Source organism: Pocillopora verrucosa, chromosome 3, assembly GCF_036669915.1.
Source record: "Pocillopora verrucosa isolate sample1 chromosome 3, ASM3666991v2, whole genome shotgun sequence".
In the NCBI taxonomy this organism is placed as follows: domain Eukaryota; kingdom Metazoa; phylum Cnidaria; class Anthozoa; order Scleractinia; family Pocilloporidae; genus Pocillopora; species Pocillopora verrucosa.
Window position 1 is genome coordinate 29800677 of NC_089314.1, and position 27305 is coordinate 29827981.

The window sequence follows — 27305 nt, forward strand, 5'->3', positions numbered from 1 at the left end:
CTTGCGCAATGTAGGTCATGTGATAATACACTTGAGAATTGTTTCTCTCAAATTTCGTCTCACGTGCAGATGTAAGCATTTTTTTTACCAAAGACAAGGGAGGGAATTCCCCAGAGGTTTCCATTGGGAAATTAAAACTAACCGCTAAAGAGCTCTACTAGCAAGTAGCCCACTTACCCCTTCCCTAACCCAGTTAGGGGAGGGGTAGGTGGGCAGTTGCCCAGATACTGATATTGATCCCAAAAAGCTTCTAGGGTTGTTTGTGTTTATTCATGAAAGCAGAAGATATGAATAACTTTTATTAACCATGAAAAAAAGTTGCACGTTGAAATTATTCGAGAATGGAGCTTTCAGTAACAACGCTGTGTTTGGTGACTAACCCACGTCACTGAAAGGTTCAAAATCTCAATTGTAATTGGACTGTTTACTTCATACCTGTCTTCGTTTATTAGTTTTTCCGATTTTTCGAGGTATTCTTGTGCAATCACTATTATTACCGTTCGCTTAGTCAGCATGCATTCAGTTCATGTTAGACAAACCATTGTAAACTATTTAACTTTAGTTCTTGCTGCTACTGTTACGAAGATGGATTGATCACCCATTAACGCTCGTTCGGCGAACTCCTACTTTGCCTGATTCTGCTTTCCACTCGACTTTTCCACCACACTTCTCGCTCACGTTTTTCATTTGTTTTTGTTCTTATCAAAAACGGAGCGTTTAAGCAGACCACTTTTATTTACAAAACGCGGAGCAGCAGGAAGGTTTTGGGAAGTACATCGAATTAATTGATTTGTTTTTGGTTCTGTTTACTTATTTGTTGAAATAAGAGGACACAAAAATTCATAAAAAGCTTTACCAAGCATCGCGTGAACAAGAAGAGACACATACGCCTTGCGAAAGATCACTTTCGGTTAAGGCCCATGTGGCGGAAAAACTCTCATTTTAGCCCGAGTTCTCGCGCATTACTGAAACCAACGCTTAAGTTCTGTAGTGGATTTATCGTTGTCTATTCCAAATAATTTGTTCTTACACTTGGACAAAATTTCAGAAAACTATGTTTTGTTCGGCTGCTCTCTCTTTTTTATTAAAGGTCCTTTCCTTTCCCTATTTGGACAACAGAAGGTTTAAGCAACACTGAACTACATGTCTTGCTCATCCAAGGAAGATTTATCCATTTAGCTTCGGTAGATTACTGAAACCAACGCGTGCGTTTTAAGGATGATTCATTATTATCCATTCCAAACAGTTTGTTCTTGTACGTAGACACCATCTGAGAGAACTTCGACTCGTCGTTCTGCTCCTGTTGTCGTTTCCGGGCGCCTTTCCTCTTTCTATTTGGGGCATCGGAGGTTTTGCTCACTTTAAATTCACTGTCTTGTCTTTCTTTTGAAGCTCTAATCACCTTTTTAAGGTAGGGACTAACATTTGGGGCGGTACCTGATGTGACTTTGGTAAGAGAATTGTTTCTAAGAACCAAAGAAGATTGTTTATTTCTTCCAACATTCTTTTTACCTCGCTTCGACTCAGATTGTGTAACGTCCATTCTGGACAAATTTTCAAATTTCTTTGCTTTCGATGAGGATAAGTTTGAACTGTTCACTGCCTTAATAACTTTGTTTCTTTCCTGCGCTATTTTGTCGCCTTCGCCGTCCTTGCCCTCTTCCAATTTCGTTTCTTCCTCGCTTCTCTCTTTCTCACTCGTTTTTAACTCGTAAATTGCGCGCATGCGCAAGAGCGAGTTATAGATACGATGTGGGGAATGGAATTCGCTCGCTCGCTCGCTCGCTCGATTGGTCGATTCCTGTAAACTTTTTTTAGATTTTAGGCTTTTGAGTGCATTTTATAGTTTTTGGCGAGCAATAAACAGACGAAATGGCGACCTTTGTTACTAAGAATAGTGGTGGGGTGAAAAAGAAGCCAATGATAATCTTAAAAGAGTTTTTTTTTTTCGTTTTAGTTTCAACAAGCGGCGCCAGCGACTGGCAGGCATGCAAGGATTCATACTGAAATAACAGAACAACCTTCGTTTTTCATAAAATTGTAATTTACAATCCTTGAACTTGAAAACAATCCGAAGATTCATTGAAAATATCACTTACTGCGAAGCGCTCGGAGTTTACAGATGTTCAAAAGCTTTTTCTGTTATAGCGTGAGATTGAGGACAAAATTGATCATTACGTTTCGTCGCGTGTGTTTTTCCTGTGTGAAGCAACAGAAGATGCCGGCGACTGACGAAATAACAAGTTAACACGAAAATCAGATAACACCTAAACAAACAATTTTAGCTACCGATTTCAGTGAATTTTTAAAGAAAAATTTTCTTTTAAGTTTTTAAGACAATTTGAAGATTCAACATACATACAACATACTAAGATGCCAAAGTTACACACCACGAAATTGATAACTAGGCCTGAAATGAAATTTTATCTTGTTATTGATTATACGTTGCCTAGCACGTGACTTAAATCTACCCAGGCGGAGATCCAAAATGACGGTGGCAGGCTTGGCTTAATTATATCACTTAAAACTCGTTCCCGTTTGTCTCATTTGATAAAGAAGGAATCGTTAATGTTTTCATTAAGACAGTATTGCCTTGATTTTCTAATATTTACAACGAAAGACAGTAAATTTCACTTTTCACCCACATTTACTTCCAACCTTTTCTTTTGAACCAGAAACAAAAATGATAGACGTTTAAAACACATGACATCATCCACCTTGTCAAATGTAATAGCATGATCATTTCAATTGTAATGCCTTCTTATCCCAACGTTACTTTGTTTGTTTGCTACATTAGCGAACACTGAACTACTGCTCGTACTCTATATATGACAATCAACCACAAAATTCCCTAAACCAGATAACATTAAACATAATCTAAAAAATCATGTGTCAATTCACGAGTTTGCTCACAGAGCACTTTGATTCTCTTCGCTTCTGATTTCGCTCCAGCCTTCTCTCCTTATTTGTCTTGGGTTGTTCATCGCGCGCATGCTCGTCGACGCTCTGCTGCTGCTTGTGCTGAGCCTTCTCTACATGACGCTGCTTCGCCTTGAGGACGAGGCTATTTTCTATCGAGAAATCCACAATTGGTCGACGATCCGGTCCAAATATGGCGGGATTGTTATTGGTGACTCTCAGGACGGCAAGAGCGTCTTTGTGATTGGTGAATTCTATGAATCCGTATCCCATGGAACGTCCACGGCCTGTGCTGTCTAATCTATCTTTACTCCGGATAATCAGCACTTTCTTCACGCGCATCCTCTTTCCTGTGGCGGTGCCGAAGATCTCTTGCAATTTCTTGTCGTCTACATTTAGAGGCAGGTTTCGAACACAAAGCCTGGAAACACAAAAGATGAATATTTAACAGTGCTTGCAGTAAGTCATTCAATTTACTTTACCACAGCTAAAGAAATAACGACACTACGCAGCAATTCGTGATAAAATAAACAACAACAACAACACAAAATAAAAACAAACAAAACAAAAACCATGGAAATATATAGAAAATCCATAATAACGATCGCCCAAAACTCTGAAAAGCCCATATTTCCCATAATAAGCGAGAAGGAACATGGAATAGGAAGCGGGTTCACTGCACTGCAGCCAATCAAAAAAAGACACTCACCGGGTTGTTGAGACGAAATTATTTGGATTTTCTAGCTTTGCTTTCTTCTCTGCTTCAGCTTTCTGTCTCTTCACTAAATCAGCTTTAGACAAGCCCTGAGCAGCTTCTGAGCCTGGTGTAATTAAACCTTCTTTAGCCAGGTATAAATTACGTTTGTCCCTTGTATCCTTGGTTCCGTCCAGCTTCTTTTCCTTTGCTAGTTCTGCCGCCTTTCCACGCGTTACTGCTTTCGTCACATTCAGTTTAAAATTGTCCAAGGAAATGCCTAGGGAATCGACAACGAGAGAACGGTTCAATGACATCGCAAAGTCTTAAATGATTGCATTCCCACTGTGCTGATGCGCTAAAAATTCGACTGTGGGCATCTACGCCGCAATCTGACTGCATGCCCGTGACGTAACAGTCCCATTTCCGTTTTGGTCATGTCTTGGTGCTCTCCTGACGTAATTTTTTTTCTGAGTGTGTTTTGACGTTTTGTGTCAATGGCAAGAACACCACTGAACAACCGTCTTTGAACCTAACGTTGTGATTTTGCGTGTGCAACCAAGTTAGGGAGCTAATTTAAAGATGGCAGCACCATTCAATTGATGAGTTTTTAGCAGATTTGAGGACAATTTTCGAAAGTTCAGGTTACACTCACGAATCTTAAAACGGAATAAGAAACAGATGTTTGAATAGCTGAAAACATTCCTCTTTGAATAATCATTCGCAGAGAACAATAAATGAAAGTGGGGGATGCGGTGAGCTGATACACGCGCGCTGAACTCTAGCTCAAGCTTTCACTGTAGCTCGTAGTGCTCGTAGCAAGAAATTGGCGAGCGTATTCTCGGGTACAACGTAGAACCCACCAGAGATTTGAATGAGGGTAAAACGAGAAAAAAATAATAATGAGGGCAGTAGAAAAACTCTCAGTCACTCAGTTTCAAACTGAAAACCAGAATTTCACTTGGATTTCACCGGCAACTTTACTTTTAGGGAGACTTGAACCTATAACAATGTATGTGGTCTGATGAAAATCGGCGAAACACGTTGATAGTTTTGAAACAAGACATTTTCTTAAGTTTACACAACATTCTTACCGGATCCATCTTTGTCTGCTTCCACAAGACACTTTTCGGCGCCTTCAACCGTTTTAAACTTCACAAACGCCATTCCACGGCTGTGACCGGTCCTTTTGTCCTCAACCATCTTACAATAGTCTACCTCTCCAAATTGTTCAAACAATTCGTAAAGTGATTCCTCGCTAGTGTCAAACGATATGTTCCGGATGAATAAAGTCTTGCCTTCCTTGACATCTGAAGGTTGTTTAGTTTTCTTGGCTTTCGAGGCTTCTTCCTCCTGTTCGTGTTCTTGATCGCTGACTTCATTTTCCTCCTCCTCTTCATCGTCTCCAGTATCAGAGCTGCCAGATTTTTCTTCGTCTGATTCAACATCGGAGTCATCGTTAGAAACATCAACGCTGATGTCTTCATCTTGGTTATCATCTGTGTTCTCATCTGTGACTCTCGTCTTTTCAGCCTGTGTTTCTATTTCATGGAAATAGGAACAAAAAATCAATGGCCTGAAACTGTCAAAAACTGCTGCATATTTTAGGGAACTGAATAAATTTTGAGCCTTTTTCTTTGACGTACAAAATTACTTTAAAAGCAAAGGAAAGAATAACATATCATCTTGCTATAATAATAAATAACTGAACAAAACTTGGAACGTAGAAAGTAAACTAAAGATAAATAAACGTCAAACTTTGACATCCTAGGTTAATTTTGAGCTCTAAGGGTGATCAAAGATGCATTGACTCTTTAACTCCCAAAGGTGATCAATAGGTAACTTTCCCCTAAAATATCCATACATTATCCATCAAACAGGTAATGAGAATACTCAAACTTATCTGGCTGAAGTTGTCATTTTGATCTAACACCAAATTCTCATAACTAATTTACAACGAAATATGTAGCAGCTAGAGAGGAGAATTAACAATCAGATCTTGGGAGTAAAGGGTTAATTCAAAATTTCCTTGGGAACTACAGGCTTGTTTGTAAGACACTTATTTTCATCTCACTCTGCCTTATTTTTTGGGGCTTTGTGAAAGCTAATACTACCAGAAAATTAACTCATAGTACTTCAAAAAACCATATATTATTTTTTTGATGTCATCTCCTTGGTAAACACCTCTGCTGCAGCATGGTGCACAATTACAATGGAACTCACAACATGACTGTAACAGGGAAACTGGAAAATGGACAGAAAATTTAAACCAAGGAAACACAACTAAAACATCTATACATCTACCTAATAGCAAATGCACACCAATAAATACACATAAAACAAAAAAGGAACATCTACAGACCTTCAATGCCTTTCTTCTCCTTATAGTCAGATTGGCCAGGGCCCAGGTAATGAGACTGACTCAAAGTAGATATTTACCTCCCCCCTCCCCCCCCCCCCCCCAAAAAAAATGAAAAAAAAAAAGTGTGATTTTCAGCTGAATTTGTCAGGTAACTGCACCTGCAACAGATGGGAGGTCCAAAAATGGTGTAGTTTAGAAATGCGTCAAACAGTTAGAAATTAAAAAACATCGTTTAGAAGATAATTATTTTTAAAAAAAAATGCGTGAAGTTCATTCAGTACTATAATTTGTACAAATCAACTCAGACTATCTTGTAGCATAGAAATATACTCATGTTTTATTTTGGATCGTTCTTTATCGGTGAAAAACAAAAATAACGAAAATTTTTCTCCTTTCAAGTCTTTACACTTTAATTTTCTTTGCCTGTAACAAAAATACATCATTAAAGAAGAGAGATAAAAAATTAAAATAGTACACGATATATTTTGTATTGATAAAAATCCATATTTTGCTAACAACTTGTCGCAAAGTGATCGGAAAGGTCAGGCACACCAAATGTTCTATAATGAAGAAATGTAAAATGGTTTCCGTGTTTACATAGCCTGATGTAAACACGCGGGAGGTTGGGAAAACACAAGATAAGCGTAGGAAACCACGACGCGAAGCGGAGTGGTTTCCAGCTTATCGAGTGTTCTCCCAACCTCCCGCGTGTTTACATCAGGCTATGTAAATACGGAAACCATTTTACATTTCTTTTATAAAACAACTAATGAAATAGGAACGAAAACCGTGTTTACATACGCTCATGTAAAATGGTTTCATGGCCAATCAGAGAGCCTAAGTTTAGGAAATGGACTTATACAAAATTGTATGATCGGGATCGGGATTGGCCAGTGTAAACTGACGGGATTACGGGATTGAGAAAAAAAATTTTTCGGTCGGGATTGCGGGATTGAAGATCGCTATTGGAGACTCTCTAGATATGCCAGGTGAAATAACTCCTGGTATTCTTCCTTAGTAAAAAAAAGTAATAAAAAATGAATAAATAAATAAATGTAATAAAAGAATTTAAAAAAAAAACAATGAATAAATAAATAAATGGGGGCCGGTCATTATTCATCACCTGGGGGAAGGGGGTGGGGGTAGGAGGGTTTTGGTTCTTTCATGATAAACTGGACCTGATCACCCCTATAAGACTCTGTAATATCCTTACGACCCTCCCCCCCCCTCCACTGCACCGCATGCCGCACCCCACACACCCATTGGCTCTTGACCTCTCTTATGGCAGTTCAGTGCCCTTCGATCAACCTAAGCGAGCGATGGTTTAACGACTTTCACATCAGCAAAAAATAAATAAATAAATAAATAGCATGTTTATGTCATTCTGCTATACTCCGGATTAATGAAAATAAAAAGTTAAAAAATGCAATATGTGGCCCTGTCCAAACTTGGCGTATAAATAGTGAAACAGCATAGCTACAAAATAGAATCATGGATCACGAAATAAACAATGACACACGATTTTCTGTTTCGAGTTCGATGAGCTCAGCTTCAGCTTCAGCTTCAGTTCAGCTTCTTCAATACTGCTCGTGTTACCAAGTGCACCGTTTTGTTACACACTTGTGGGGCAAATCACATTTTCACAGGAGTTAAGGTGAGGACAGAATAAGTTAATAGCGACCTAATGCAGTGTATGAGATAAACGGGTATTAACTACAGATACAGATAGAAATAATTTGAGACATGAGACAAAAGAATGAAAGAAATATCGATCTTATTTACTCGTCACGAACGCAGAATCGAATCTTAGACCATCGGATTTTACGATCTGAAGTTCTCACATATAGCTATAGATTTCTCGTTAATGAGCCATGACATACAGTGGATCATCCTGTATACTGCTAAGATCATTAATGTCGAAATTTTCATGTCTTAAATACATAATAAAAGAAAGGAAATTTCAAGCTCTTTCGTGACAAAGGAAAAAATCATTTTTAGCCGACCACCGAAAAAAACCTATTCGTCAGATCAGGTTAAACGACAGATGAAATATCAATGCTGACATGTAGATAAACATACCAGACCTTGAGGTAGCTCATTTATCTTCCCATGAGGGATCTACGGAGCTGCGGCATTTCTGATTCCAGTATGAAGTGCGTCACTTGTCTGTATGAACTATTATACAATTATTTATGGCCTCGCTTATTGCATCCAAACTCAGCAGACAATTCTGGAGCTCAGAGAGACAGAGAGCTCAGATGGTTCAGTAACAATTTATTCATAAAATTCCTGTAAGATACACAGAGGGTTTCTGTACACAAAGATGCATGGAGTAGATAGATTTTAAATAATTTGAATATCTAAAATCATATTATATTTATCATATTTCTTTAAGAAGAGTACTTATGGTATTCGCTTTAATTCTTTCCAATGCGCGAAACAATTTAAATTTGCTTTTCTCTAGATACAACGAGAAGTCAAGTATTTTTCTTGGAAAAGAACTTTACTGGAGTTAAATTTATTGCAAGTACTCTTCAGGTGAGAAAAGATAATGAAGAAATATGTAGCATATTATAATCGAAAGACATGAAAATTGGATAAAAAATATATATAAACAATTTATATTATTGGTGTGATTTTTTAGCTTTGTATCTCCCTCCTGTGATGAATATGTACAACTTGTTATTACAAAGTGTACGTAGATATAAATGCAACAACCAGCAAAGAAATTAAATATCGTTGAGAACAGAGAAAGTTATCACTTATAGCGAAGTATCTTGATGTAACACTAAATTCCTTTACATGTGAGAGAAAGTCAGTGTCTTGTAGATATAGGATTATTATTCTCGATATCTCACGAGAGAGCACATTGAACGAGGGATATATCGAGTTGATAGTTGATCACTTGAAGAGAAATTGCACTGGCAAAATATAACTCACGGTGTGAATTCATCCTTATTGATTCAGCTATGGCAGAGTGTAATATGTCCTGCTCTGAGGAGAAAAGGGATTTTGCGGATTGCGAGTGTTTCGCACTAAAAGAGAAAGAGCCAAATTTAAATTACAAAATGAATTAATCGCCACAGAGAAACATGTAAACAAGTAATAATCATAAAAGGAATATAAAACACCAAAAAAAACCGTCGCAACATTTTTTTTGAAGTAGAAGAGCAGTTTTGATCACGAAACTGGGCATTACACGACTTAAGATCTTTTAAACTCGTGGATATGTAATCTTTCATGTTTTCATCGAAATTGTCATAAAGCAAAATATTATTCTTAATATTTTCAGGTATGTAGAATTAACAAATGACATCGTTTGGAGAATAGAAGGATTCAGAGGATGAAAGTTTAACAGGTACAAACCAATTTTCATTCTGCAACTGGTTATAGCTGTTTATAAGGTTAAGTTACTTAAAATGAACCGTCGTAATCTTAATTTTCTTGCGGCTTTTAATTTCAGTCGAATTTTCTCGGGTTATTGTTGTCAGACGTAAAATATTTCACTTACATACACTTATAAATTTCATTGGTTTCCCTCATTTGACTCGTGGTTAAATAGTATGCACGCGATGCAATTTCCTGAAGCCTTAAACTCTTAGAAGTGATGTAACTTGTAACTTATCCCTGTAATATCAATACATTATCCAGCAAACAGGTCATGAGAACACTCAAAGTTTTATCAATGTAGAATTCGTTGTCTTTAAACTAACACTAAATTCCTGTATCTACTTTGAAATGAAACATGTAGCAGCTAGAGGGGAGAATTAACAATTCGATCACGGGAGTTAGAGGTTTAACTGTACGTGATGATTATGCGGCAGAAGCGCGTGATGAGCATGTGACAGAGCTATAAAACGTCCTGTATATAATTATAGCTCTCGTCAATATCAAAACCAGCTATTATATCTCGAAAACAAACGAAGTTTAAAACAAAGCCCGATGTTAAAAAAAGTAAAAATAAAAAAATATATACAAAATGCTTAAGTTTCTTTTGATATCGTAACATTCACGATATCTTATAATAATAACAGTAATATTAGTTGTCGCCGCAATACCAGAATTTTTTCAGTTTCCATAACGTGACATCTTCACCGCACGTTGTAAATGTACCTTTTATATCTTCACATTTAAGAGTATCAACGTCGTCATGATAACCGGATTTATCAACGTGACAATTTACTTTCCATGTTGGTTTTTTTAAAATTGTTTTTACCTGAATTTCGTAAAAACCTTTAACTCCAAGAAGTGATATAAGTTGTATCTTACTCCCGTAATATCAATACATTACCCAGGAAACAGGTAATGAGAACACTCAAAGTTTTATCTGGTAGAATTCGTTATCTTTGAACTAACACTAAATTTCCGTATCTACTGTGAAAGGAAACATGTAGCAGCTAGAGGGGAGAATTAACAATTCGATCACGGGAGTTAGAGGTTTAACTGTACGTGATGATTATGAGGCAGAAGCGCGTGATGAGCATGTGACAGAGCTAGATAACGTCCTGTATATAATTATAGCTCTCGTCAATATCAAAATCAGCTATTATATCTCGAAAACAAACGAAGTTTGAAACAAAGCTCGAGGTTGAAAAAAAAAAGATACACAATCCTTATGTTTTTCGTGATATCGTAACATTCGCGATGTATAGTAATAATAACGGTAATATGGTTGTCGGTGAAATACCAGAATTTTTTCAGTTTCCAAAATGTGACATCTCCACCGCACGCTGTAAATGTACCATTAATATCTTCACATATAAAGGTATCAAGGTCGTCATTATATCCGAATTTATCAACATGACAGTTTTACTTTCCATGTGGGCCGTTTTTATTCCAATTGTTTTTTTCACCTGAAGCTGAATTCAATTTTTAAAGGAAATAGTTCTTGTAATGAGAAATTGTTACATTACAATGTCCGAAATTGAATTGGTTTTCCGGCGAGCTGAGTTACGGTGCAGCAGATCTCTGTATTCGATGCTCTTATTTAAAAATTGTATTTGATTCAAATTTTCAATCAATATCTTTTGAATAAAAAGGATGATACATGTCGGCCTATGGATACGAATTTATCTGTTTTAATTGAATTATCTCTTTAAAGGTGTAAAGGATATTATGAACACTCGATGGTAAAATTCGTATCCACGCGCGGTTATCTAATACCTCCTGTATGCGTTTGCATTACTGAACAAGTGTGAGCTTAAGAAGGCTGTACATTGGCCAATTTCCCTCACTGCATTTTGAGCCGGGACCGTGACGAATGCTTCTTCAGCAACGGATCAAAGGATGTATCACACGATAACAAAATATATTCATGCACCATGGAATTACGAAATGAATCTGCGAGTTTCGTTGGGATTTTTGTTTTGTTTTGTTTTCATTTAGGACGAATCTGTGACCTCTGTTTTAGCCAGAAATACTAGAAAAGCTTTTATTCATAGGACAAAAATATGCAGTTTGGTTACGACGTTATACGAGGTATTCAACAGGCTACAAGCATTTCTTTTTTTCCTTCTGTGGGGAATCAAAGTGGAAATTGAAAGAAAACACATTTTGCACTCTTGGGTAGGCGATCAGAGCACAGCTTTCCTGCTCGCTCACCGGTCCCACCTTAACGTATAAATAGCAGAGGAATTGGGAAAACGTGTCTAGAAAAATGAAAATTTTAACCTCAGAACCATGATGACTACGATTTCTTGATCATGTATGAAAACGAAACCTCGTCAACGACACGATTAATTATTCTGGTTTTTTAAACGCTTTGGAACATCAATCCACCTCCTCGCAAAACTTGACTCGGAAATCGTCGACGGTTAATAAATTTTTGTCTTCAAATGTTCGAACTACGTATCTACAAGGTGGTTAATAGTATCATTTCTGATTGGTTGTCTGTCAGAGTTCGGTTTTAGTAGATATACCTTCACGCACGATTACAGACTAAATGGGCACATTGTTTGCGTGTTTACATCATACGCTGAAAGATAAAACTGTGGGCTCAGTAAATGCTGTTATTGGAGCAGAAAGTTGTTCAGTAGGGCTAGACCAAGTCAGCAGCTTCAGGGAAATGTCCGAAATTTCCCATTCACTATAATATTGCAAAAGATTCTTTTTTGATCAGCAATTGGTTCACAAATAATTTTTCAGTTTCATTTCGCTTTCAGTCTACTTCCTCCGCCAAATGCTCATATGGCCTGGCAGTGAATTCATTCGATGGCCTACAAGATTAAGCTATGCTGGAGTCTGTGTGTCGCGCTTGGCTTTCAATTTGTTGTAGATGAAGTTTCTTGAGTTTTGATGAATAGGACACTTTCCAGTGCCATCTTCTCAATAATCTCGTATTCAGTACCTTTTTCGAATTCGAAATGGAAAAATCGGATCCTTCTCCAACATAATTTGGAGAAGGACCAGCTCTTCCAGTTATTCTAAATTTCCTGGTTCCTTAAAAAAAATTAATGAAGGAGTTTATTGACTAGAACTTACAATTCTGTTAATAAAAAATAGACTTTGTTCAGCAATTTTTCGATAGCTTTGAGGGACATTTTACACATGCACTTTGTAAAAGGACAGGGTCGATAAACGTGTTTCTTAACGCAATAGGCTCGCGGGGTGTTGGTAGAATTCGTGACGGTAACGCAAACCCTCAAAGGTGTTTCGGTTTCGGATAAGTTTCGCGAATTCTCCCAGCCATACACGCGATAAAATGAAGGAATAAGAGAAAGAGTCTTTTATTGCGTTATTTTTTATCCCTGCTTATCCATGCTTACTGGGTACAACTAGCTTGTTTATTGCAACTCACGCATTTTGATAAGGAACAGCCTAGAACGAAGTTTAAACAGATGAGACTACGAAAACAAACAAACAAACAAACAATTGAAAAAATAGACATGACACAACCTGCAGAACTTGAATGGAGCTGTCACGCAATCACAATAGTAGAGGAGGAAACTTTGAGATTTTCATTCTTTCTCTATGATTAAGTATAAAATGTTTTCTTTAGGTTACTTTCATCTGAGTCTCCTCTTTTGATTTTAAACAATGTAACGCATTACAATCGATTCAATTTTGTTTCTAGCTATGGCAGAGAGCAACCTCCCAAAAACGGGAGAAGAACTGGAGTTGAAAAATGAGTTTCCAGCCATAGGTGAGAAAAAGCAACAGGGAGAGACTTCCTTGTGGTGATTTTGAACCGTTTTTGAATTAATTATATCTTAATTCTGATACACAATTTTTCAATTTTTTGGATCCATTCGACTTGAAGGTTTTAAGGAATCCACTAAATACGCCAGTATTAGAACGCTAGTTATAACTGCACATAGTTGTGATCACTAACAAAGTTGAAATATCTTCTCGGTAATTTCAGCGACAGAGGAAAGTCAAGTTACGTCAAGTGACGCTGAACTGGATGTATACAATGACCCTTTAAGAGGTAAGAAAACCAGGTGAAGTAAAATTGTTTGAAAGACTTCCCAGTGAAGTCTTTTTGTCATATTTACATACAAATTTGTGTATGTTTTGTGAATGAATTTTTGAAGCAGCAAAAGATCTTCAAATTTCAAACTTTGTTACCAGTAAAATAAAAACAAAGAAAAAAATAATTTATTGCTCGATTCGATGGAGCAGAATGCGTAGAGTAGACATCATTAATTATTTATAGGCCACAAAGCGGCAAATTTGAACGCGACTTTGCTTTGAAGAGCCCATAATTAGAGAACAATGGGTCAAACTTGGCCCACTAGGCTTTGTAAAAGTCAGTTTTAGAAGTGCTTCCTTCTAAATCAACGCACGGCGTTTTAAAGATTAAAAATTTAGCTATAATTTGCACCTAAAATGAATGATATTTGCGGAGTAGAAGTATTTTCCTTTTGAATTTGAAGATACTCAAAATTTGGTCATTTTTAATGAGAAAGTTATTTTCGGCGAGGGAGAGCTTTTGGCACCAGTAGACCTATCAAAGTCGAGTATTGAAAAATTTGCCAACGGATAACTTTTTGAGGCTGCCACGAGGAAAGTACTTGACTAAAAGTTACGCTAACACCTGTTTGTCCCCTATTATTCAATACAAGTTTGGCAGATATTTTACGCAATTTGAGAATTCTACAGAGAAGAGGAGGCATTTTGCCTCAGCCGTATCGCCTGTTTTGGTCTTCTAAATATTTTACGCCTCTTTACACAGTTATATCAACACCAGGCCCACGTTGTAAACCACCAACCAACAAAATGTAGAACCGCTGACTTTCAAAACAGGCGAAATGGCACTTCGCGGGGAAATGTTACTTTCTCAAACCAACTTCTCCAGTTAGCCTCTACGAGTATGTTCTCAATAGACAATTACATGTATGAGAAAACCAAGTGAAAAAAAAAAATTAAAAAAATTTTTTTTTTCGGCGCACTTTCCTGAACGCGGTAAAACCACGAACCCTTGTCACGGGCCCTCAGCACGATGTTTTTTTGTTATTAGAACGTTCACAAGTTTTAACCTTTTTCGATCCTGGCTTTGCTTTGCTTTATTCAATAACTTATGGGGTTTTACATTCTAACTTGATATTTTGGAAAAAATAACCCAGGTGTAAAAGGGTTTTTGGAAAGTCTCACGACCTAAATGTAAACAAAACAGACTTGATTTACTTATAGCCAAGCTACCGCTAAAACCCCTGATAGTCTGTATATTTTTAAACAAAAAAAGTGCAAAGATGAACTCTCCTGAAGTGCGATTGTAAGCAAAGTTGAGTTGAATTAGGATCTCCCGATAAAACTTTTGATATTTTGGAAAACGTAAGCCAGGTGTAAAAGGGGTTTGTGAAAGCCTCTCGACCAAAATGTAAAACGAGAAACTTGAACTGGTAATAGCCAAGCTACAGCCCAGCCTCCCAACAGCTTACAGATTTTACTTATACAAAATGTTCAAATATTAAACTTTTCTGATTTTTTTTTTCATAACTCTAAGCTCCTTTAACCTAACAGTTCGTTTGGAGGTATAAAGTTGGCATCATCCCTTTAGGGTCGTATTACTAATTACTAAATCATTAACACTAAAACGTTATGCTTTCAGGAATAGCGAAAGTATGTCTCGAGGAAGGTAACAAAGAATACAGAAAAGGAGAAGCTAATAACGCGATAAACTCCTACACGGAAGGACTTCAAGTCAACTGCAACGATACACGGCTGAACGCCAAGCTTTACAGCAACAGGGCAGCAGCTCATTTCCATTTAGGTAACAATTTCATATTTAAACATATAAATCTCTCCTGCAGCGTTACAAGATAGCGGAATATACAATCTGCATCAAGAAAAGGAAAAAATTGAGCAACTGCAGAAAAGAGCATGGAAAGAGATATCACCCTTTAGCAGATCAAAATTAAGCAAAGAAATGATCCTCGTAAATGGAGTGCAATTTATGCAATTGTAATTTTTTCAGGCGTCTTTACTGCAATTGCATGTGATGACCATTTTTTTAAACCTTATTGAATTTCACAGCAAACTACGTGAAATGTCTGGATGATGCAACAGTTGCTGTTCAATTGGAACCCGTTTTGATCAAAGCTATTAAGAAAGGTGGGTTTTTTAATCATAAGCCATCAACATTCTCTTCTCTGATTTCGTCGAAAGAAAATTTTGTTTATTTGTGGCAGGTGACTGTACCCCAAGTGTCAATTGTCTCTGATTTGTCAATGTCTGTTATGTGAAAAACATAAGTAGATGTCAATAAGCCCTTAAATACCTCCGCCTGGTTAGTTTGACGTTGTAGAGCTCTAGAGGTTGAGGGTTGAAGCCCTAGACCGGACCAACACTCAGAGTCTTAGGATATCTGAGGATAATGTGCTGCCGCCTTAATTACAACAGCTGCAAATGGTTTAATATTCTTGTCCTGGATAAGGATGGAAAACCGTAAGCCCCGTTTCCTGTATCCTCTCTGTAACTCTTAGCCAGGTACAGTAAAAAACCAGGCAGGGAGGTACCTGAAAAATTCCCTTTCAAATGTTTTAAACTGCTCAATGCAGTCTGCCCGAAAAATTCCCCGAAAAGTGCTGGAAAGCACATTAGAGCAAATTAAAATGACAAATGCACGAGATAAATTCATCGTTATCATCATCAAGTGATCCTTAATTGGTAGCCGCTTTGCATTAGCTCCTTATTGTTAATTTCCATTTCTTCCACAAGTTAAAATTTCCTTCATTATCAGAATTTTTCCTGAGAAAAATGACAGATAAAGTCGATTTTACCAATACGTTTAGACCTCAACAGTGATAAATTACGTCGCACCACCAATTATTCTCTCCTTTTCAGGAGCCAGAGCTTGTGTCGAACTTTGTTGGTATAAAGAAGCAAGGAGCTGGTCGCTTATGGGATTGGCTGTATCCTTTAACGAATGTTACAAACGTGATACGAGATGCAATGCGAAAATCAACACGTTCCAGACAGATTCTTCTACACATAATGCAATCGATGTTCTCTTATACTGCACTGAGCAGTTTAAAGAAGCTAAAATATTATTGAGGAGTTCTTTCGATTATTCAACGAAACTTTACTTAAAGGAAGAGGCCATATTAACTAATTCCCAGAATTTCTGCTGAATGCCCCTCATTTTTGTCCTCAGACGAGCATCACCATGACGACCGAACCTAAACTACTAAATGCGCTTCAAAGCTAGTTAACACTCTTGAATAACTTGAAATCAAACCTCTTTAAGAAACCCACGTTCGAATTATCATTCCAATTTTAAAGTTTTATACAATACTCTAGTTATTTTTAAAACACACATTTCATGATTTAGCTACCCTTGACCCGTTTTAAGATTGACAACAATAACAAAAGTCTGCTTCAATTAATAAGGAAATCAAATGCTGAACTAAAAGTCAAAGCATGCACTTATGCCAGTCTGGGATGTGCTTACTGTAATGTTGGACAGTTCCACACAGCAATCGAGTACCATCAAAAATGTCTAGAAATTGCTAAAGAAGTGGGAGACAAGGCCGGAGAGGGAATAAGTTATTGCAATCTCGGCAACGCTTATCAAGGTCTAGGAGAGTTCCAAACAGCCATCAAGTACCATCAACGTCATCTAGAAATTGCTAAAGAAATGGGAGACAAGGCCGGAGAGGGAAAAAGTTATGGCAATCTCGGCAACGCTTATGATCGTCTAGGAGAGTTCAAAACAGCCATCAAGTACCATCAACGTCATCTAGAAATTGCGAAAGAAATGGAAGACAAGGCCGAAGAGGGAAAAAGTTTTTGCAATCTCGGTAACACTTATCAAGGTCTTGGAGAGTTCAAAACAGCCATCAAGTACCATCAACGTCATCTAGAAATTGCTAAAGAAGTGGGAGACAAGGCCGGAGAGGGAATAAGTTATTGCAATCACGGCAACGCTTATCAAGGTCTAGGAGAGTTCAAAACAGCCATCAAGTACCATCAACGTCATCTAGAAATTGCTAAAGAAATGGGAGACAAGGCCGGAGAGGGAAAAAGTTATGGCAATCTCGGCAACGCTTATGATCGTCTAGGAGAGTTCAAAACAGCCATCAAGTACCATCAACGTCATCTAGAAATTGCGAAAGAAATGGAAGACAAGGCCGAAGAGGGAAAAAGTTTTTGCAATCTCGGTAACACTTATCAAGGTCTTGGAGAGTTCAAAACAGCCATCAAGTACCATCAACGTCATCTAGAAATTGCTAAAGAAGTGGGAGACAAGGCCGGAGAGGGAATAAGTTATTGCAATCACGGCAACGCTTATCAAGGTCTAGGAGAGTTCAAAACAGCCATCAAGTACCATCAACGTGATCTAGAAATTGCTAAAGAAGTGGGAGACAAGACCGGAGAGGGAATAAGTTATTGCAATCTCGGCAACGCTTATCAAGGTCTAGGAGAGTTCCAAACAGCCATCAAGTACCATCAACGTCATCTAGAAATTGCTAAAGAAGTGGGAGACAAGGCCGGAGAGGGAAAAAGTTATGGCAATCTCGGCAATGCTTATGATTGTCTAGGAGAGTTCAAAACAGCCATCAAGTACCATCAACAATGTCTAGAAATTGCTAAAGAAGAGGGAGACAAGGCCGAAGAGGGAAAAAGTTATTGCAATCTCGGTAACACTTATCAAGGTCTAGGAGAGTTCAAAACAGCCATCAAGTACCATCAACGTCATCTAGAAATTGCTAAAGAAATGGGAGACAAGGCCGGAGAGGGAAAAAGTTATGGCAATCTCGGCAACGCTTATGATCGTCTAGGAGAGTTCAAAACAGCCATCAAGTACCATCAACGTCATCTAGAAATTGCGAAAGAAATGGAAGACAAGGCCGGAGAGGGAAAAAGTTATTGCAATCTCGGCAACGCTTATCAAGGTCTAGGAGAGTTCAAAACAGCCATCAAGTACCATCAACGTGATCTAGAAATTGCTAAAGAAGTGGGAGACAAGGCCGGAGAGGGAAAAAGTTATGGCAATCTCGGCAATGCTTATGATTGTCTAGGAGAATTCAAAACAGCCATCAAGTACCATCAACAATGTCTAGAAATTGCTAAAGAAGAGGGAGACAAGGCCGAAGAGGGAAAAAGTTATTGCAATCTCGGTAACACTTATCAAGGTCTAGGAGAGTTCAAAACAGCCATCAAGTACCATCAACGTCATCTAGAAATTGTTAAAGAAGTGGGAGACAAGGCCGGAGAGGGAATAAGTTATTGCAATCTCGGCAACGCTTATCAAGGTCTAGGAGAGTTCAAAACAGCCATCAAGTACCATCAACGTCATCTAGACATTGCTAAAGAAGTGGGAGACAAGGCCGGAGAGGGAAAAAGTTATTGCAATCTCGGCAACGCTTATCAAGGTCTAGGAGAGTTCAAAACAGCCATCAAGTACCATCAACGTCATCTAGAAATTGCTAAAGAAGTGGGAGACAAGGCCGGAGAGGGAATAAGTTATGGCAATCTCGGCAACGCTTATCGCGGTCTAGGAGAGTTCAAAACAGCCATCAAGTACCATCAACGTGATCTAGAAATTGCTAAAGAAGTGGGAGACAAGGCCGGAGAGGGACAAAGTTATTGCAATCTCGGCAACGCTTATCGCGGTCTAGGAGAGTTCAAAACAGCCATCAAGTACCATCAACGTGATCTAGAAATTGCTAAAGAAGTGGGAGACAAGGCCGGAGAGGGAAAAAGTTATTGCAATCTCGGCAACGCTTATCGCGGTCTAGGAGAGTTCAAAACAGCCATCAAGTACCATCAACGTCATCTAGAAATTGCTAAAGAAGTGGGAGACAAGGCCGGAGAGGGAAAAAGTTATTGCAATCTCGGCAACGCTTATCGCGGTCTAGGAGAGTTCAAAACAGCCATCAAGTACCATCAACGTCATCTAGAAATTGCTAAAGAAGTGGGAGACAAGGCCGGAGAGGGAAAAAGTTATTGCAATCTCGGCAACGCTTATGATCCTCTAGGAGAGTTCAAAACAGCCATCAAGTACCATCAACGTCATCTAGAAATTGCTAAAGAAGTGGGAGACAAGGCCGGAGAGGGAATAAGTTATTGCAATCTCGGCAACGCTTATCAAGGTCTAGGAGAGTTCAAAACAGCCATCAAGTACCATCAACGTGATCTAGAAATTGCTAAAGAAGTGGGAGACAAGGCCGGAGAGGGAAAAAGTTATTGCAATCTCGGCAACGCTTATCAAGGTCTAGGAGAGTTCAAAACAGCCATCAAGTACCATCAACGTCATCTAGAAATTGCTAAAGAAGTGGGAGAAAAGGCCGGAGAGGGAATAAGTTATGGCAATCTCGGCAACGCTTATCGCGGTCTAGGAGAGTTCAAAACAGCCATCAAGTACCATCAACGTGATCTAGAAATTGCTAAAGAAGTGGGAGACAAGGCCGGAGAGGGAAAAAGTTATTGCAATCTCGGCAACGCTTATCAAGGTCTAGGAGAGTTCAAAACAGCCATCAAGTACCATCAACGTCATCTAGAAATTGCTAAAGAAGTGGGAGACAAGGCCGGAGAGGGAATAAGTTATGGCAATCTCGGCAACGCTTATCGCGGTCTAGGAGAGTTCAAAACAGCCATCAAGTACCATCAACGTCATCTAGAAATTGCTAAAGAAGTGGGAGACAAGGCCGGAGAGGGAAAAAGTTATGGCAATCTCGGCAACGCTTATTGCGGTCTAGGAGAGTTCAAAACAGCCATCAAGTACCATCAACGTCATCTAGAAATTGCTAAAGAAGTGGGAGACAAGGCCGGAGAGGGAATAAGTTATTGCAATCTCGGCAACGCTTATCAAGGTCTAGGAGAGTTCAAAACAGCCATCAAGTACCATCAACGTCATCTAGAAATTGCTAAAGAAGTGGGAGACAAGGCCGGAGAGGGAAAAAGTTATGGCAATCTCGGCAACGCTTATCGCGGTCTAGGAGAGTTCAAAACAGCCATCAAGTACCATCAACGTGATCTAGAAATTGCTAAAGAAGTGGGAGACAAGGCCGGAGAGGGAAAAAGTTATGGCAATCTCGGCAACGCTTATGATTGTCTAGGAGAGTTCAAAACAGCCATCAAGTACCATCAACGTCATCTAGAAATTGCTAAAGAAGTGGGAGACAAGGCCGGAGAGGGAAAAAGTTATTGCAATCTCGGCAACGCTTATCAAGGTCTAGGAGAGTTCAAAACAGCCATCAAGTACCATCAACGTGATCTAGAAATTGCTAAAGAAGTGGGAGACAAGGCCGGAGAGGGAAAAAGTTATGGCAATCTCGGCAACGCTTATCGCGGTCTAGGAGAGTTCAAAACAGCCATCAAGTACCATCAACGTCATCTAGAAATTGCTAAAGAAGTGGGAGACAAGGCCGGAGAGGGAAAAAGTTATTGCAATCTCGGCAACGCTTATCAAGGTCTACGACAGTTAAAAACAGCAATCGAGTACTATCAACGTCATCTAGAAATTGCTAAACAAGTGGGAGACAAGGCTGGAGAGGGCAAAAGTTATGGCTGTCTCGGCAGCGCTTATAAAAGTCTGAGACAGTTCAAAGCAGCAATCGAGTACCATCAACGTGATCTAGAAATTGCTAAAGAAGTGGGGGACAAGGCCGAAGAGGGAAGAAGTTATTGCCTTCTCGGCAGTATTCATCTTCATAAAGGAGAGTTGAAAGCGGCAATCGAGTCTTATCAACGTCACTTAGAAATATCCATAGAAGTGAGAGACAAGACTGGTGAGGCGTGCTCACTCTGTTCCCTTGGAAGGAGTTTTGAGTGCCAAGGAAATCTTATGATGGCCATCCACTATTATCACTCGAGCGTAGAGTTATATGATGATATCAGGGCCAGTCTTCGACCCAACGATCAGTGGACGATTTCCTATCGTGATCAGCACCAAAGTGCATACAGAGGTTTGTGGCGTATTAATCTCAATCAAGGTAAAGTTGTAGAGGCTCTTCTTGCCGCAGAGAAAGGACGTGCTCAAGCTCTGAGAGATCTCATGGCCACAAAATATCAGCCTGGAGATTCTTCAACGCAAAGCGCATCGTGCGTTTCTTTGAGTTGGGTTCCATTGAGCACAGTTTTTATAGCTATTAATGGACCATGCGTTTACTTCTGGGTTTGCCTCAGTGAAGATAATATCCAGATGAGAGAGGTACACGTCAACAATTATAAGTATGAGGATGAATTGGAAGTTTTTATAAAGCAACTGAACAAAACTGCTCTGAAGGAGATCGGTGCAAGAGATACTGTTACAATCGAAACTCCTCCGTTTGATTCGTCGACAGAAGAGGAGGTGGCCAATGATGTGATCCGAGTTGATGTGAGGCACTCCCAATCAAGTGCTTTAAAGAAGCTGCATGACATCATCGTTACTCCTATTGCTGATCTAATCGAAGGAAACGAGCTGACATTCGTTCCTGAGGGGCCATTTTGTCTTGTACCTTATGCAGCATTGGAGAACTCGAACTCATCATATCTGAGTGATTCTTTCAGAATTCGTGTGCTTCCCTCTCTGACGACGTTGCAACTAATTCATGATTGTCCAGCTGACTTTCACATGAAGACTGGTGCATTGCTTGTCGGCGACCCATGTTTCAAACATATCATATATCAGGGAAATCTTTTGGTGCAACTTCCAGGAGCAAGGAAAGAGGTGGAGATGATCGGACGTATCCTCAATGCTTCCCCCCTCACTGGAGAAATGGCAACAAAACATGAAGTGTTAAAACGAATATCATCAGTGGCGTTAGTTCATATTGCAGCGCACGGTAAAATGGAAACTGGAGAAGTTATCTTGGCACCAAACCCCACAAGAGAAAACCCTCAGCCACAAGAGGAAGACTATCTTCTGACAATGAAAGATGTGATGGAAGCTGGGTTGCGAGCACGTCTGGTTGTACTTAGCTGCTGTCACACTGCTTGTGGGGAGGTCATGGCCGAGGGTGTGGTCGGCATGGCGCGTGCCCTTTTGGCTGCCGGTGCCAGATCTGCTGTGGTAACCTTGTGGGCGATTGGCGACGAGGGAACCCTGAAGTTCATGAGTTTCTTCTACGATGCACTTTCCAAAGGCAAGAAGGCAAGTGAAGCTCTCAATCAGGCCATGAAGTGTATGAAAGAAATTGAAAAGTTCAAGGAGGTGATGCACTGGGCACCATTTGTACTCATTGGTGACGACGTCAACCTGGATTTCAATGATATTTAGAAGCTGAAGCAAGTAAATATTCTGTTCATACATTCTATTCAATACAAAGTTACATTAAATCATAATTATTGCCTATATGTAAGCACTGATACTCGCGTGTTATTTTCCTTTCAGTTGGGTTACGAATTTATTTTTCGCTCCGGCAAATTGAAATGCAGTACAATCAAGTGGACACGTTTACGATGATAACATTCTTTTTAGGAAAAATTAGGAGTAAAAAAGCAAGTTTCTTTTAAAACAATCCTTTTGTGCAATGTATCGTTTCATGTGCTAGGAAATATTTCATGGCAACTCAACCATTCCGGCCCCCTAAACTTAGATTCTTTTATTTTTCAGTTCAGGCAGTTAGCATTGGAATCCCAGGGAGTTTTCGGATACCAACAAAACGCTGATGTTTGGACCAGAAACCAGTAAGCTACCGATGAAATCTATGTCAAGAGTCTTATTTTCAAAGCAGGAAGAACCAAAAGACGGCGAAAGTCAAGTTTAACAAGAGAACGGATTTCCTTTGATTCAAAAGTTGACTTTTTGCTTGTTTGAACTGCTCTTACGAGCTTCATTTTTGATATCCTTCTCAAACTACTGTTTTCTTTCTTTCTTTTTTTTATATGATGTCTTGAAATTATCACGATTAGCTATGTAAAAAGTTATTTTTAATCTAAGTATTACCTACTACGAGGATTAAGGCATTACGTTTACGTCGAAGTTGAAACGTCTTGAAAACGTTTTCCACAGTTTTTTTACAGATTTTTCTCAATCGGTTTTTGTCTCATGAGTGATGTAAAGCTGTTACAGCCATGTGCATGTGTGGAGAATTTCCATGGAAATTGGAGAATAATCAGTTGTCCGATTGCTCGACTATCTTAGTTTATGTGAGATGAAAATTGTGATCAACTTTTCGAGGATTTGTACCCAGTCATTGGAACTTAAAGTTAGTTTCTGCCGATCATAACTTGGTTTATCTGAACTTAAAATGACAGATTTTTGCCGTAATGGCCAGGATTTAGTCTTGGTATTAGTTAATTTTCTGAGATTTCTCCTTAAATTTTGAATGCGATAAATTGTGTTATTTTTTACAAGCAGAACGATGCATTTTAAGGTTATTGTTTAAACTAAGAGCTAGTCTAAAGGCAAAACGAGAAGTTTTATTTTAATGTTAGTTACTGGCCTACAAAGCAACAAAAGAAGCTCAGAACGAGCTAGAAAGTTGGAGCCAAATGATTTTATTTAGTTTCTCCGATTAGATTGTTTACCTATTATCTAAGTACAATAAACTAACATTTGAATGTCAAACAATGAAACAAATCGCTTGGCATTTTGTTAGGATAGAAGAGGAAATCAATAACAAAGGGAAAAAATTACTGCATCAAACTGCATAAGCCATTTCTTGTCGTTTGAAGTAATGAGTGCGCCTATGTCTTATTCGCTTAATAACTTTTGCCCATTCCTTTCAATAAATTTATTGAATGAGAGATAAACTTCGATATTTTCTGACTCTATAACTGTTAGTATCGATCACTGACTGCCGTTTCTTAGGATGTCACGCGTCAGACATTCTTTAGCACGTTATGCGACAGATGTGATGTTTTGTCACATCTTGTCGTTTGAAGAAGTGAGCGCACCTATGTCTTATTAGCTAAACTTTTGCCCATTTCCTTGGATAGAGTTATTAAATAAGATACAAACCTCGATTTTTTTCAGATTTTATAACTGCTAGTTTCATTGGCAGCCGTTCCTCAGGATGTCACGCGACGCGCTTCTATAGCATGTAAAGCGACATGATGTTTTGTCATATATCTTTGAAGAGGCAAGAAAAAAGAAATTACCTTTCACTTTGGGAGATGGTGCTTTATTCCATTTATAGAAAGAGTCCTCCTTATGGGAGTACCCAAGGTCGGTGTGGTTCCTCGAGTGTAGAAAATATCGATGAGTTTTTTTTCCACGATTGCAAACTTAACTAAAACAGCTTAACTTACTTAAAACTGAAGAGGGCCGACCGAGGAGAACTTTTTACGGCTAACAGTTAAAATTTTGGCCATTTTTCTGCTGCAGTTAACTCAGAATAACACAAAATAACACTTTGTAAGAAGGAAAGATTTTTAAGGATAATTTTTGCTACAACTAAGGGTTGAAATTTCAAGTATCAATTCTTACGTCCAACAGCTAGTTTTGTGACTGATTTACGGCTAACTGTTAACCCTATGGGGACCCTCGACTGGGTGACATGCAAGATGCGAAATAATAATGATTTAAGAGGGTGGCATTTTCAACTAGAATTCAGAACTAGACCTTTTAGGTAAAAACAAGCCGTGGAAAAATCCTGGAGGCAAGGATTAACCTGGGAGAGCCGAAAATTAACTTATCAAACGTAAATTCAGAAACTCATATATTTTCTTTGTATCACTCTTGTATTTAATGTCTCGTAGATATTATTCAGTACCTGACATATACATATATATATATATATATATACACACACACACACATATACGCATTTTAAGTTCATCCGAACATATTAATGACACTGCAGACTAACACCAACACAAAAGATGCACCGACAGAAGAATACATGCCCACTTAACGGAAACTGCCCCCAATCATCTCTAATCTACCATGCCACCGTCACACGTAAGGACAACGGCACCATTGAAACATACATCGGACTTACAGGAAACGACTTCAAGACTAGATACAGAAACCACACCGCATCATTCCGACACACAAAACACAGAAACTCTACCGAACTCAGCAAACATAACTGGACTCTTAAAGAAAATAACTTTAAACACTTAATTTCATGGCGCATCCTTTCATCAAGATCACCCTACAACAGCGCAAACAAAAGATGCAACTTCTGCCTCAAAGAAAAATTGCTCATCATCCGCCGACCCGAATTATCATCACTCAATAAACGTAATGAACTCGTGTCCTCACCACAGAAACAAAGCGTTCCTGCGTAACAATTGAACTAAGCATCGACATTAACCGACACGCCTACTATGCAAATTTGTAAAGCATATAAACGATGGTACGAATATACTTAACAAAATCCCCTGATAAGAGAGCAATCACAAACAGGCTTGGTATAAAAGTATAGTCTCTCTGTTTTTTCCTCCTATCGCAACACACACACACACACACACACCCACGCATGTGCGTGCGTTTGTGTGTGTTGTAAAGTATTTTACAAGGAAGCCATTTCAGTGCAAGTCTCGAACTGTGAGGCGGCTTGACCGCGCTTTGTTTTCCTTTGAGAGAAAATAAAGATATGTTTATCTTTGAGTTCTGTTCGCTTAGGAATCTCGTTATGTATATAATAAATAAGTCATTATTCATTCGTTGTGAATAAAAATCGTACGCGCTCATCAACCGTGAAATAACCAATAAATATACTCTCGACAATGCAAATTCAGGCAGCATACAGGACTCTAGTCACATAGTAACCCAGTTCATGGTCATAGTAAACTCGCAAATATCGTCATCCATTTAGTAAAAAACCCGGCCCTTATAATCGAAACTGGTCAAGTACTACGAGCGTAGGACAATGAAAAAATTTTGGGCAGAGTTCTCATGAGGAATCGAACCTCAGACCTTCGGATTTATATAAGTTGATGTCGCGCGATCTCACGAACGGGCGGCCGACGTCTTTTTGTTTTTTTGTTTTCCTTTTTTTTCTGCTGATATGTTTCGGCCCGTGCAACAGATTAAGTGGAAACAATCAATAGTCTCTAATAATTGCTCTGTTCAGTCAACAATATGGAGAATAGGGGGCCCACACCTGCTTTCCACTCTTCAGTCTTTTAAAAAAAACTGCTTGACTTTGAACAGCCAATTACCTATGTTACACAAGAAAGAGGGTGGCAAGGGGTTTTAGACTGACGCACGATCAAGGCCAAAATGTATGTGAAGCGTCAATTTTACAGAAAGGCAAGCGTGTTTCGTAAATTTATAACCAGCGCAAGGCGTCATCCGCCTCCCCGCCAAATACATGATTGACGAGTGTCTTCCTTCTTTTCTTGAAAACCTAATGATTTCCTTGAAACCTTGCCCACAAGTGGAAAGATTTGAAGTTTAGTCGCCTTATTAGTTCGTGACGCGTAAAATGCTGTTTAAAGTACTCTTGACGCGAGACTTTTGCAGAAAGTTGTGCGTGAAATAGGATCAGGACCTTTGATTCCCTTAAGGAAGGCGGAGAAGACACATGTACTCTAGTGCAGCAATGACTTTCCGACAGAGATCGTTGAACGTGATGCAGTCACTTTAGAATCCCTATCGTCTTAAAGAAAAGATTCTTTCGTTTAATTTTTTGGCGTCACGTAAAATCAACTGAACCCGGCCCACTCACGTTTTCCTTCTTCACAAGGCCTATTCCACTTGCATCATATCTCGCAGATTTCCCATGAATCCTTACGTTTTTTCCTGGTTTACGGCCGGACCTCTTAAGCTTGCGCAATGTAGGTCATGTGATAATACACTTGAGAATTGTTTCTCTCAAATTTCGTCGTCTCACGTGCAGATGTAAGCATTTTTTTAACAAAGACAAGGGAGGGAATTCCCAGAGGTTTCCATTGGGAAATTAAAACTAACCGCTAAAGAGCTCTACTAGCAAGTAGCCCACTTACCCCTCTCCTAACCCAGCTAGGGGAGGGGTAGGTGGGCAGTTGCCCAGATACTGATATTGATTC

General features: G+C 38.9%; 2 protein-coding genes across 2 annotated transcripts; one reads left to right on the forward strand and one right to left on the reverse strand.

Moving 5' to 3' along the window:
• Window positions 1-2892: 2892 nt before the first annotated feature.
• LOC131786616 (RNA-binding protein 28-like) lies at window positions 2893-10165 on the reverse strand. Its single transcript, XM_059103672.2, has 4 exons — window positions 10159-10165; window positions 4708-5154; window positions 3629-3893; window positions 2893-3340 (listed from the first exon to the last, which is right to left on the reverse strand). Exons 1-4 carry the CDS (start codon window positions 10163-10165, stop codon window positions 2893-2895), a joined length of 1167 nt encoding a protein of 388 aa, XP_058959655.2.
• Window positions 7561-26499, forward strand: LOC136279700 (tetratricopeptide repeat protein 28-like). Its single transcript, XM_066163642.1, has 12 exons — window positions 7561-7629; window positions 8440-8513; window positions 9268-9333; window positions 13048-13116; window positions 13336-13401; window positions 15025-15186; window positions 15450-15527; window positions 18356-18430; window positions 18551-19750; window positions 19871-20784; window positions 21145-22609; window positions 26432-26499. The coding sequence occupies exons 4-12, from the start codon at window positions 13050-13052 to the stop codon at window positions 26497-26499; spliced, it is 4095 nt and encodes a 1364-aa protein (XP_066019739.1). The 5' UTR covers window positions 7561-7629; window positions 8440-8513; window positions 9268-9333; window positions 13048-13049.
• Window positions 26500-27305: the final 806 nt, after the last annotated feature.